The sequence below is a fragment of the Branchiostoma belcheri genome, unplaced genomic scaffold (assembly GCF_001625305.1).
Source record: "Branchiostoma belcheri isolate BF01 breed outbred unplaced genomic scaffold, Haploidv18h27 scaffold172, whole genome shotgun sequence".
Classification (NCBI taxonomy): domain Eukaryota; kingdom Metazoa; phylum Chordata; class Leptocardii; order Amphioxiformes; family Branchiostomatidae; genus Branchiostoma; species Branchiostoma belcheri.
The window spans coordinates 1-12,515 of NW_017803180.1; the positions used below are offsets into that span (position 1 = coordinate 1).

General features: G+C 41.5%; 1 protein-coding gene across 1 annotated transcript; it reads left to right on the plus strand.

The window, feature by feature from the left end:
* Positions 1–233: 233 nt before the first annotated feature.
* LOC109466933 lies at positions 234–9,617 on the plus strand (the record flags this gene model as incomplete). The annotated part of the gene is made up of 9 exons (XM_019764805.1): positions 234–601; positions 1,401–2,345; positions 2,971–2,977; positions 4,846–5,211; positions 7,072–7,250; positions 7,954–8,116; positions 8,485–8,692; positions 8,992–9,094; positions 9,349–9,617. Coding segments are annotated over 9 exons (2,469 nt in total), but the record flags the coding sequence as incomplete, so codon positions are not given.
* Between the last annotated feature and the right edge of the window lie 2,898 nt (positions 9,618–12,515).

The window sequence follows — 12,515 nt, forward strand, 5'->3', positions numbered from 1 at the left end:
GCATTTTCAATTTCACTACTATGGCAATAATCTGTCACCGAAGCCGATTGTCTAGTACGCCACCATCTGTGAAACTGTACGGTACACCCCTCCCTTATGTGCTTTCGGTCACCTACCTTGGCGTCCAAATTACACCGGACCTTTCTGACGACGATTCCATCTGTAAACAAACCCGCAAGCTGTACACAGAAGCAAATTCTGTAATCCGAACTTTCGGCAACTGCTCCGCTGAGGTTAAGCGTATACTCTTTAACGTCTCGGGTGAAGATGATTGTCTCGGCTTCTGGATTTGTCCTGAATGCAAGGTTCTCCCGTCTACTGTAAAACGGTTGAAAGAAGAACTGTCATCTGCCAGGAAAGCTACACTCGACCTGAGAAGCCACATAGCCGAACTGAAGCAGTCTATGTCCAATATGTTAACCACCCTGGAGAGGACAACATCCCTTAGCAACAGACTCTCCAGACTAGAGAAAGCCCTGGACGACAGAGTGGATGCAGCAGACCGGGCAACACTGGAAAGGACAAACTCTACGAGTCACACAGACCATTCCAGCACTGCCCTCCACTCTAATGATAAGGAGCCAACCCCAAACACAGAGCCTAACTAGAAAGGCCAATATTTGCTTTGGAGCAAATACAGCGATGGGTTCACCACATTTTACGACGTCATGGCAGGGAAAGAATGAGAAACACAAGGGAAAACAATGATTTACATTGATATAACTATAATATGAAGTAACATACAACTAAAACAACAGTTGGATAGCTATTTCCTACTTTATTGGTTAGGATTTGTAATTGCATAATGCAAACTGTTGATTTTCAAAATAAATAAAAAAACGTTCATGCCCCGCATTCCAATGCTGGAGCAGAAAAGCTTGAAATACCTACCAAAACACTTGAATAAAGACATACTGTCAGTATGGAAATCTCTGTGCAGGTGTTAATCAAGTTAAATCCCAACAGCCAATCAGCAAGAAATGCTCTGTGCAGGTGGAAATGCTCTGTGCTTGTGTTAATCAAGTTAAATCCCAACAGCCAATCAGCAAGAAGTATAGAGGAAAGCTGCATGCCTATTGGTTGATGCCCTGCATTCCATTGTGATGACTCATGCCCAGACGTGGTAAACACGGTACACTAACACAGTAATACATTTGCTATAATACAGCAAAAAAACTCAAATAAAACCATTCTAAAAGCCTGTATCACAATAATTTAAAAAACGCCTAGGGGTATTTGCCCACTGTACATCCATACCAAATTTCAGGACCTTGGGCCCTAAAATGAAGAAGCTGAATCCATTTAAAAAATGGCAGGAGGAGAAGGAGGAGGAGAAGAAGAAGAAACATCAGAAAAAGCAATATGGTTTCACCACACCACTTCGTGGTGTGGTGAACCCATAATAAGATCCTCTTAATAGGTGACTCTAACCTGAAATACGTTAACCCTAGAGGCCTTTGTGATACTGTGGTGCGCACTAGACCAGGTCGTACAATGAGGGACATCTCTCAAGAGCTCAGTGTTTCCGACCTGCAACCGTACTCCCACATTGTGGTGCATGCAGGCACAAATAACCTTACTGAGTCTGATGATGAACAGGATATTGCACAACTGGAGAAGGAAGCTGAGCAGCTGTGCACAACTGTAAATTCCTCACTCCCGCAAGCCAAAATCGTGTTCTCAGGGATCTGCCCCAGGGCAGACAGTGACCTCCCTGCCACTAAAGTAGAACCAGCTAATAAGGTACTACAAAAAGTCGCAGAAGAGAAACGGGCTCTGTTTGTAGACAACGAAGGTACCTTTATGTACCGTAATGGACAACTGGACACCACTCTGTATGATAGAGACCTGTTGCATATCAACAGGAACAGAGGTGCATCACGTCTCATCTCAAACATAAGGGAAGTAGTCCCCAATATCCTCTCAGCTCCCTCAGCACCCCGCTTCCCAGAGAATAGGAGGGGGTACCCAAGAGGTGATACAAGGAGTGACAGAAGACAGTCACATGGACCATGGGGCCAGCCCCCGCCAGCCCCCAGTCCTCTCTTTAGAGGAACTGGCCGCCCGTGGGAAGACAACAGAGCTCACATGCAGAGAGACAGTAAGAGATTGAACATGAGAAGTCGATGGGAGCAGTTTCCAGCAGTTTCTACACATGAGGATCTCAGCAGCAGAGGACACATGCAGAGCTACTGGCAGCAGTACCCCCAGAGGAATCATCAGGGAATTCCAGGAGAACCACCCTGCCACTTCTGCGGTGAAAGAGGCCATACGACCAAAGTCTGCAGGCATGGAGGCCCGGTCAGATGCAACTACTGCAACCAGCTGGGTCATAAAGCCAGATGGTGCGGACACTGAGACAGAGGCAAAGAAGACATTGCCACCTCCTTTGTAACTGTCAACAGTTATAATGTAGAAGTCAGCAATTCCTTTGAAATTTTAAGTATGAATACGGACACGTTGAGTACTCTGAACAATACAGACATTACAGCTGTGGAGGTGAGAGACAGAGTAGTGTTGAAGAATCCAAGAAACAACGGAGACAAACAAAGGAAAAAGGTGAGAAGGGGTAAGGGGGGTAAGACTAGTAAGTCAGCCACTAGGGGGGTGATCTTTGGGTACAACAACATTAGGGGGGTTAGTTCAAAACAAACCGAGCTAGCACGGCTACTCCACACAGAAGACCTCAGTCTTTTTGGCCTGTGCGAAACCTTCCTAAAGGAGGATAAACAGCTGAACATAAAAGGTTTCAATTGGGTAGGAAAAAATAGAGGGAACGTTACTGGGAAGAAGTCTGGGGGAGGCATAGGAATATTGCTTAGACATGACATCCAGATCCTTGATGATAATGTACTGGGGTCAAGGGAAGACGAACATGAAAGATTGTGGGTCAAAGTGTGCTTGGGACTCAGAGACATTTTCGTTGTAGGGATTGTTTACTTCCCAAATCCAGGAGTAGACAATGACAAGGTCACAAGTCTCTTTCACCAGCTTCTTGTGGACACACTTACTCTCGAGAGCATGGGACTTAATAATAGGGTATTGATGGGAGATTTTAATGGTAAAATCGGTTCAGTAATCCCTAACGGTTCTGACAAAGTAGACTTCAATGGACGGGCATTGTTATCATTTGCTGAGGACAGTGATATGGTAATAGCTAACTGCCTAGATAAGTGTGAAGGTTCAATAACCTGGTTCCGCAATGCACAACAATCTACTATTGACTATATATTGCTATCTGACAATGTGAAAAGCATGACCAATAAAATCCGTATTGACGATGAACGCACCCTAAACCTAGGCAGTGACCACAATGTAATTACTCTAGACATGTTTATCACGAACACTCACCCAAATAATACTAATAATAAACCCAGGAAAACATCAAGATGGAACATTACCTCAAACCAAGACTGGAATATTTTTAGGGGGGAGATCTCCAAGGCCCTTGAAAACTGGACCCCAGACGATGATGCACCAGTTCAAGAGGTCTACGAGGACTGGAAGGGAAAGGTTTTGGGGGCAGCGAATCGCACTATTGGCAAAAAACTTATTACACTGGGGGGAAAGTCGTATACTTGGAACGAGGAAATAGAAAAAGCCATCAGTGACCGGAGAGAAGCCAACAAGGCACACAGAACATGGACAAAACAAGACCCTCTCACCAAAGACCAGGATGTAGGGGAGCAACTCTGGAATGAATATCAAGTAAAGAGGACATTAGCTAAAAAAGTTATTAAAGATAATATAATGGCAAAGAAAAAACAGAAGTTAATGGAATGTAATCAGAGGGGGGGTAAAGCTACTAAGGAATTCTGGAAGATGCTTAGGCCAAAAATGAGACAGGGAAGACCCAATGCAATGTGGTCTGTCAACACAAGTAACAAACACCTGATCTCTGGGAAAGAAAATCTAAAGGGTAACATTAGACAATATTGGTATAACTTGGGACAAATGGACAAAGCCCTACAGGGTAGTGAAGAAGACATCTTCTCAACAATAGTCAGAATATGCATACCACCCATCCGTTCTGGGGATATAACAAGCAATAGGAAAGCTACCATGGAAGAAGTATCCTTCACAGAAGAGTCAGTAAGAGCTGCAATTCAGAGCACTCAAAACAACAAGAGCCCCGGTCAGGACCAGATAGTTAATGAGTTCTTAAAGGAAGGGGGTGATGCAATGCTAAATTCCATCACTGCTCTCTTCAAGTATTGTTATTGTAAGGGAGACATTCCAAGAGACTGGCAGGTAGGTATTATTGTACCCATCCACAAAGGGGGTGACACCAAGGATCTAAACAACTACAGAGGTATAACCCTATCTTCATGTGTGAGCAAAGTATTCAACAAGGTTATCGAATCCCAGCTATCAAATTATATAGAGGAAAATAATATTTTAGGGGAAATCCAAGGGGCTTTCAGAAAAGACAGACGCCCGGAAGATCACATTTTCTGCTTAAAGGGGATCAGCGCCATTCGTAAGGCATATGGGAAACACACTTATATGGCCTTTCTTGACCTATCTAAGGCTTTCGACCTGGTTTGGCGGCAAGGACTAAAATTTGTGTTACTGCAAAATGGCATTCAGGGGGGTGTTTGGAACATTATTGACAAGCTATATGATAGGGTAATTAATAAGGTAGTGTTTGACGATATCGAGACTGATTACTTTGACTCCGATGTGGGGGTAAAACAGGGATGTGTCCTTTCACCTACTCTGTTTTCCCTTTATATGAATGAATTAGCCAAATCCCTCCAACTCCATGGTCTGGGAGTCCGATTAGATGGGGACACCTTACTAAGCGGACTCTTTTTCGCGGATGATGTTGTACTTCTCGCAGAGAACGAACAGATGTTAAAACATATGTTACATATTACGGCTGACTTTGGTTTAAGATTCAAGCTTAGGTTTAACGAACAGAAATCCAAGGTTATGGTAGTGGGTAAGAGGCTGAATCCCCTTACAAGGTGGCAAATGGGTAACCTTAGTCTAGATGAATGTAATTCTTATAAATACTTAGGGGTACACTTCTCCAGAAATCTAAAAGATAATATACACGTTACAGAAACCCTTAAAAAGTCTAACAGGATAGTGGAAGCCTGTAAATCTACGATTTTTAGTCATAATGGTTTTAATCGCTTCTCGTATGGGGACACCTTATGGAAAAATATCATTGTACCTAGTGTAAACTATAGTAGCAGTATATGGGTCCCCTCCTCCATCAAAGATAAAAACAGCTTAGATAGTATACAATACCAGTATGGCAAATTTCTCTTTAGGGCACCAAATGGCACCAGTAAAGTTACAATACAAGGAGAGATGGGTTGGGAACCTCTTACACACTCCCAGGACAAACTCAGACTTAAATTCTATGATAGACTCATCAAAATGGAGAACCACAGATGGCCTAAGATAATACTTCTTCAGATTTTCAACTTAAGCAAGGCAGGTAAGCACATACCTTGGAACTGGACCAAACACATGGAAAATTTACTGACGTCCCTAGGGTTAGATCACATATGGTGTAATGATTCGCCCATAAACTTACATTGGATCAACTCAGCATTAAGAATATTCGAAACACTGCGACTAGACACCTTCAGAAACACCATGTCTTGTAGTCAACCTTCATCAGTGATATGCAACGTTAAATGTGAACCAAGCTTCGAAAACTACCTAAACGACCCCACCAACCCTGAGAAGAGCATACTGAAATTCAAAGCTAGAGCTAATGTGTTGGAACTGGAAGGGAGAAAACTACACTGGAAAAACTATAAAGGAGATGGAAAGTGTAATAACTGCAACCTTAAGGAAGTAGAATCAGTAGACCACTTTTTACTCACATGCCCCAAATACAACATAGCAAGAACATCCATGTACACAAATTTAGAATATGATCTATTACAGGTAGGGGGTGGACTCCCCTTTCAAGCTTTCATGTCAGGCACACTCACCTTGAAAAAACACTTTCTGCTTGGATATCATGGCCCATGGGAGTCCATCATAGATATGCATGTTAAGGAATTTATTCATAGAGCATGGCTGTGCAGAAAACACACCCCTACCAACTGACACTGAGGATCCTTCTCCAAGCTGTTCTGTCTCCCACCTTCACTCCACTATTCAAGCAGCATTATTTACTTATTTACTTATTTATTTTAACTTTATTTATGTGACGTCAAGTTTCTTATTTACTTTAAGTTACGTTATTGTTGTATTATTTAATTCCTTTTCCTAAGTTACATTATCTTATTACTTAAGTTAATATTACGTTCTTATATGGTACATTCCTTAAGTTCAAGAGTCTTGTACCTTCATAATTACTTTATGTTACCACACTTTTACATACACATCTGTCTCTTAAGCAATACAGTTACCTTCATTTGGTTTATCCTTCATTTGGTTTATCCTAAGTTACATTATTGTATTACTTAAGTTAATATTACATCCTTATATGTTACATTCCTTAAGTTCAAGAGTCTTGTACCTTCATAATTACTTTATGTTACCACATTTTTACATACACATCTGTCTCTTAAGCAATACAGTTACCTTCATTTGGTTTATCCTTCATTTGGTTTATCCTAAGTTACATTATTGTATTACTTAAGTTAATATTACATCCTTATATGTTACATTCCTTAAGTTCAAGAGTCTTGTACCTTCATAATTACTTTATGTTACCACATTTTTACATACACATCTGTCTCTTAAGCAATACAGTTACCTTCATTTGGTTTATCCTAAGTTCGTTTTGACAGAACCACAATGTTCCCCCCCATTCATATACTTGCATCTTGTAACAATGCTTTATTGCCTTTATATTATTTATATTATTTGTTCAGTTTTCCCTTGTTTAAGTTTCTCATTATTCTCATTACTTTGTACACAATTTGTTTTTAATCTTGTAATTCTGCACACGGCATTGCGACCGTATGTGCCGCCGATGTGAAGGCGAAATAAAGTTCAAAGTTCAAAGTACTGCATTGGAAGTTCCTTTTTTTACGTCTCTGGTCTCTAGGTGCCAGTTCATGATAGCTGACTCTCTAGGTTTTGACCCTTGTCCAGGTTGGGTACAGGATAAGCGCCATACGTGAGACTTTTGAGGAGTCTGGTGTCCTTCTGGTGAGGCCCTGGAGGGCCATGGGACAGGCGGGGTGGCCCCTTCCAGCGTCTGAGCTGGCCCGCTGGAGAAAACGCGTGGACGGGGACGCAAGGGAGTTCCTACAGCTCTGCAACGAATGCAGGTAAAACTTAAAATATATATGCTACAGCAGTTAACAGCCCGCATGAAATTATATATGTATTATGTATATTAACTAGAAATGTAACATTTGCTAAGCAAATGCATAATGTTTACCTATATGGTCTGCTTTGTTACTTCTTACTCAAAAGCATTCACATATATTATGACAGGAGTCTAAATCCCTCCTGCTATAGAATTGCAGCATGATGTAACCTAACTCTAGTTACCATGGTGACAGACGTCCGGTTCAGGTCATTGACCTTATTTCTTTGGAGAAGAAGAGGAAGAAGAAACAAAGCAAAAACAATATATTTTCCTTCTGCGAACGTAAACATAACAATGTTACTTTAAACAACAGTTGACGGTCTGTATTAAATCATAATGCATAATTAACTAGAAAGGTAACATTTGAAAAGTAAACGCATAATGTTTACCTTCGCACATGGTCTGCTCTGTTAATTCTCAAATACATTCATATATATGGTCAGACAGGAGTCTAAATCCCTCCTACTATAAGATTGCAACGTGATATAACACACCAGTTACCATGGCGACAGACGTCAACAAATCAGGTTATTGGCCAGGTCAAGGGTTAGTGTTTGGAGAAGAAGAGGAAGAAACTGAGCAAAAACAATATGTTTTCCTTCGGTAAACATAAAAACAAGTATGTGATTCTATATTGATATATTGATATAATGCCATAGGTGTGTCCCAGACGTCTGGTCCCTGCACGAGTGGTCCAACTGGCTGACGCCTACTATACCGGCCATGCCCAACAGGCGGCGCTACGACACCGCTTTCTTCATCTGTTGTCTGGACCACATACCTCCCGCCGCCAGGGACGACCGGGAGATCGTCAAGGCACAGGTGAGTCGTTAGATAGCTAGGCATAGCCTGGGAGCCAGAATATTCACAGGGTATACATAGGCTACTAGTACCTCCTTGGCTGCAGGGCCCACACAGGCCAGCTCCTCGGCTCCAGGGCCAACACAGGCCAGCTCCTCGGCTCCAGGGCCAACACAGGCCAGCTCCTCGGCTCCAGGGCCAACACTGCAGGCCAGCTCCTCGGCTCCAGGGCCTACACAGGCCAGCTCCTCGGCTCCAGGGTCTACACAGGCCAGCTCCTCGGCTCCAGGGCCTACACAGGCTAGCTCCTTGGCTCTAGGGCTCACACTGAAATATACTAGTAAATATCTATTTATAACCTGTCCTCTTGGCTTTGTTCTCTATTGCAGTGGCTCACACCCGCCGAAGTCTTGCACGACTTTCGACAAGGAAAACACATCATTCCACCCCCGCAAGTGTATGAACTCTCCCGCCTGTGCCAGCTGCAGAGTCTGGTGGACCTGCACCACTTCAGCCGGGAGAGGGGTGCGAAGGGTTGCGAGAGGTGGCTACCCGTGGTTTTTCCATGTGAAGATGGACAAGTTTCTGCTCTACCCGGTACGTTGTTTGTTTGTTTGTTTGTTTTGCATGCCAGGTAAACGTTCTCCAAGTGCAACACACCAATACAAGCTGCGTAAGAAAAGACTCAACCGCGACGGGGGCCGACATTGTCTACCAGATACATTTGACCCAGTGTTGACGTCACACTTCAAAGAACGTGTCAAGCTTCACTGGGTCAGTCTACTGAGGAAGACCAGAGTGACTGGTCGAAAGCTCTCGGTGAGATATATAATTTTTTTGTTGGATGAAAAGTTTTAATTTTGAATAAACATTATGCCGTATTGTTTCCGGCCCAGGTGATGACCTGTACCCGACCCGTGATGACCCGGAAGTGCTTCAGGGCCGTCACCTCTCCAGCACCGTCGCAGAACTTCGGCAGTCCGCCAGCCGACTCCACAGGTCCGAGATTTTTTATTTATTTTTTTATTTTTTTTTTTAATTTTTTTTTTACATCTGTTTATTGAAATCATGGAGACAAGTACAAGTACATATACATACACAACTACTTTTAACAAAAAACTTTTACAGCCCTATCCCCAAACTACACGGACCAATCTCAAAGACAATAAAAGATGATGCCAAAATCACTTAGACACAACAGGTATTTAGACTGCCATAGATGTCACAGATGAAGTTTCTTCACATTGTTGTAGGTCCGAGATCCTGCCGGGCTCCGGGTTGCCGGCGTGGGAAACCCGCTGTAACATCACGCCCAAGTTCGGACACCTCTCGCCTATGCAGAACGTCTTCCAGTTCGTGGAAAGGATTCAGAGCAAACTTTAGCCTCTATTAGGCTCCTCAGATGCTGAAAATTGTAGAAATTAGCCCAAATAGACTGAATATCATACCGGAGGATTACAATTTTTAAACCTTTGACTGCAACACACCTGTGTGAATATCCGCGAAGTCGATGTAGATGGAGCTTGGCAAAATGTAACAGAATATTCCGTAGTATTTCTTCATTAATCATGCATATGCCTTTTTGTTGTCTATATATATATATATATATATATGTAGAGAGAGAGAGAGATTGAGCAATATATATACAACAAAAAGGCATATGAATGGTTTCTTTGTGCAATTTCGAATATTGATCAATTTTCAATCATCATGGACTCATAGATGACTCATGTTTCGAACTTGTCGTTTTCAAATTACACATGGTACCAGGGGGTATCTAATAAAGTTAAGTAAAATAAAATAAATGAAATATGCAATGTAGAAATGTGGCCTTTTTATTATGAGTTCGTTCACTTTTTAATCTTTTTAAAACTTAAAATGTCATATATTTGCTTTTATTGAAATTCACTACACATGTGGCGGGGGTTGGGTGACAGTTGCATTATATCAATGCTATATGAATTCCCCAATTTTAATAGTGGTATCGCCCACTCACCTCATCATTAAGGTCGCAGCACACAGTATTAATGGGCGAATGACGCGGGTATAGAAACTAGTACAGCGAATATTCTTGAAGGCTGGGTAGAAAGCCTGATAAGAGCATCAGCCAGGTGTGTAGTGTAGGAATGTATCGGGTTTGAGACTGTATGATTTGAATTGTGAAAGTTTTGCAGTTCGTGTATAAATGCGCTGTACATGTATTACGCAACTGGCTTTCCGGGTGAGTCGGCTGCAGTTCAGGTCACGTCCGTAGGAGGCGATTTCAAAGTGTACGTTACGAGCAGATACGCCGACAGGATTTTTTGGTTTCTCGATATTTGTAGTTTGTAACTTCTTCTCAAACATATCTTAATTTCGTATTTGTGAAGTGCAACCTACTATAATTTTTACTGCGTCGAAGTGAGTCATCTTGGGGTCCTTAACTATAGAAATCCTCATAGGGCGAAAACTGTGTTCTGCTACCTTCAACATTCACCAGTTTCCCATTCCCATGATGCATTGCCCCTGGGGGAGGGGGTACAAGGTTGCATACGCGCATGCCCAGAGGGCCCCAAGTGAGAGCCTTCAGCACCTCATGTCATGTACAAAAACAGTGTAAAATGTCCTAATGTTGGGGACTGTTGCTTTTTTTGGAGCTGGGTGTTATAGGTAAGAGTTATTTGCATTTGATTATGTAAAAAAAATGGAGTTTGGGCTATTTTTGGGGTGTCCAGGTCGCAAAAAAGGCATGAGTTTGCATGCCATCATCAGCTGGTGAGAGAGGTCAGAGAGCAATCGTGCCTGTTCAGCTTAGCGTTTAGATGCCTTCAGCAGTATAGACTATTATCATATTAATATAAAATGGACAGTTTAGAGGCCGAGTTGCCCTATGAATGTGTGCTTTTGATGCGGTTTCACTCAGGCAGGTCACTTTTCACACCTTCTTTCTCACGTTTGCCACGCATTTGAATATGGCAGTCCATTAACCGGTATTTGCCTTGTGATCTGAAGTACTTCAGTGTTTGTTTTTTTGTTGTTGTTTTTTTGCATTCGGTGATAACAGAAAGTAAAACAATGAAGGTTGCTTCCTTCATTAAATCGATACTAATATACTAAAACATCTATGAAATTATTTTGAACAAGAGTGATCATACAGATTAGGAAGGATAAATAAAATGAACCTACATGTAGAAATAATTCTTCTAAGGAATCAAGTACACAAAGATGACAAACACATGAATTTGGTACCAAAACTGCAGATCTATTAAAAAGCTTCAAAAGCAAAATGCACATACACGATTATACGTAACTAAGCTATTACTTCTCCTGGTTAGTAAATGATGGTAGCTCTAATTTACCTTCACGTGGAGATATCTGTAGATATCTCACAATACCTGACACAGTCCGCAGCACCTCTGTATGTTAGATCCTAGATTATATTTTCCTTACAACTACAACACCTGCACATTGTTGGTTACAGCTAACTTTAAGCAGAGTCTCACTCTAAAGGAAATGTTTAAAGCTCACTAAAGCGTAGCCATTTTAACATCATGGCGTCTTGTCGACTAGCAACGCTTCTTATAACCTATGGAAGTAACATCTAATGAAAATCACAGGAAGTTAAAAATTATACTAGTACATTAACAGTAAGATACACAAGAAGTCTACTGATATAGCCTAAGAACAGTACAGTTTTCCGCTTACCTTTAAGTAGAAGAAAACAAAGTTAATGTCAACCTATACGCTTGCTAGCAATTAGCATATATCTTAATTAAGGACACATATTTTATACCACAATGTTTGACAACCAGCCTCACTACACTTTGTTTAGTTCCAGTCTTTTGCATTTTGATCTCCTCAACTGCTTCTGACGGTTGTCTACTGCAAATATAACGGCTACCATGTCGAACTCAATTACTTGATAAGCCTTTCAAAATGTTTTCAACAAAGATGTTTTCTCTAACACAGAGCTGTGATGTTTGATCTCTAACAGGTTGGACATGTTGGCCGTCATGTTTGTCACACGGTGGGGCAGTAATGATACCAGGAAGCTCCCTAAACCGGCATTTTTTTTTTGCTGACGTTTTCTGTTTGTGTCGAAACTTTGTCTTTTGGTGCCGAATATTATAACATCACAGTCATATCAAATCACAAATGGCCATTTGTATATTTGGTTCTTCGAGAAATCCAAAATTTTCCCAATTTCTGGCGTTATGTTTGTTTCTTTGGTTCTGTGATGTTAATTTGAATCGAATTTTAAACAATTTGGTCTTCTTAATAATCCAAACAAAATCAGTTTTATTAATTGATTTCTCCCTTCGGGTTGCCAGCTTTTATATCACCATGATTATATATGTTTATGTGTCTTTGATAACGCTCAAAGAGAGCTGAAGAACAAAGGATAGGTTCTGTAGATTGGTAAGGAAGAGGGAAAGAGGGA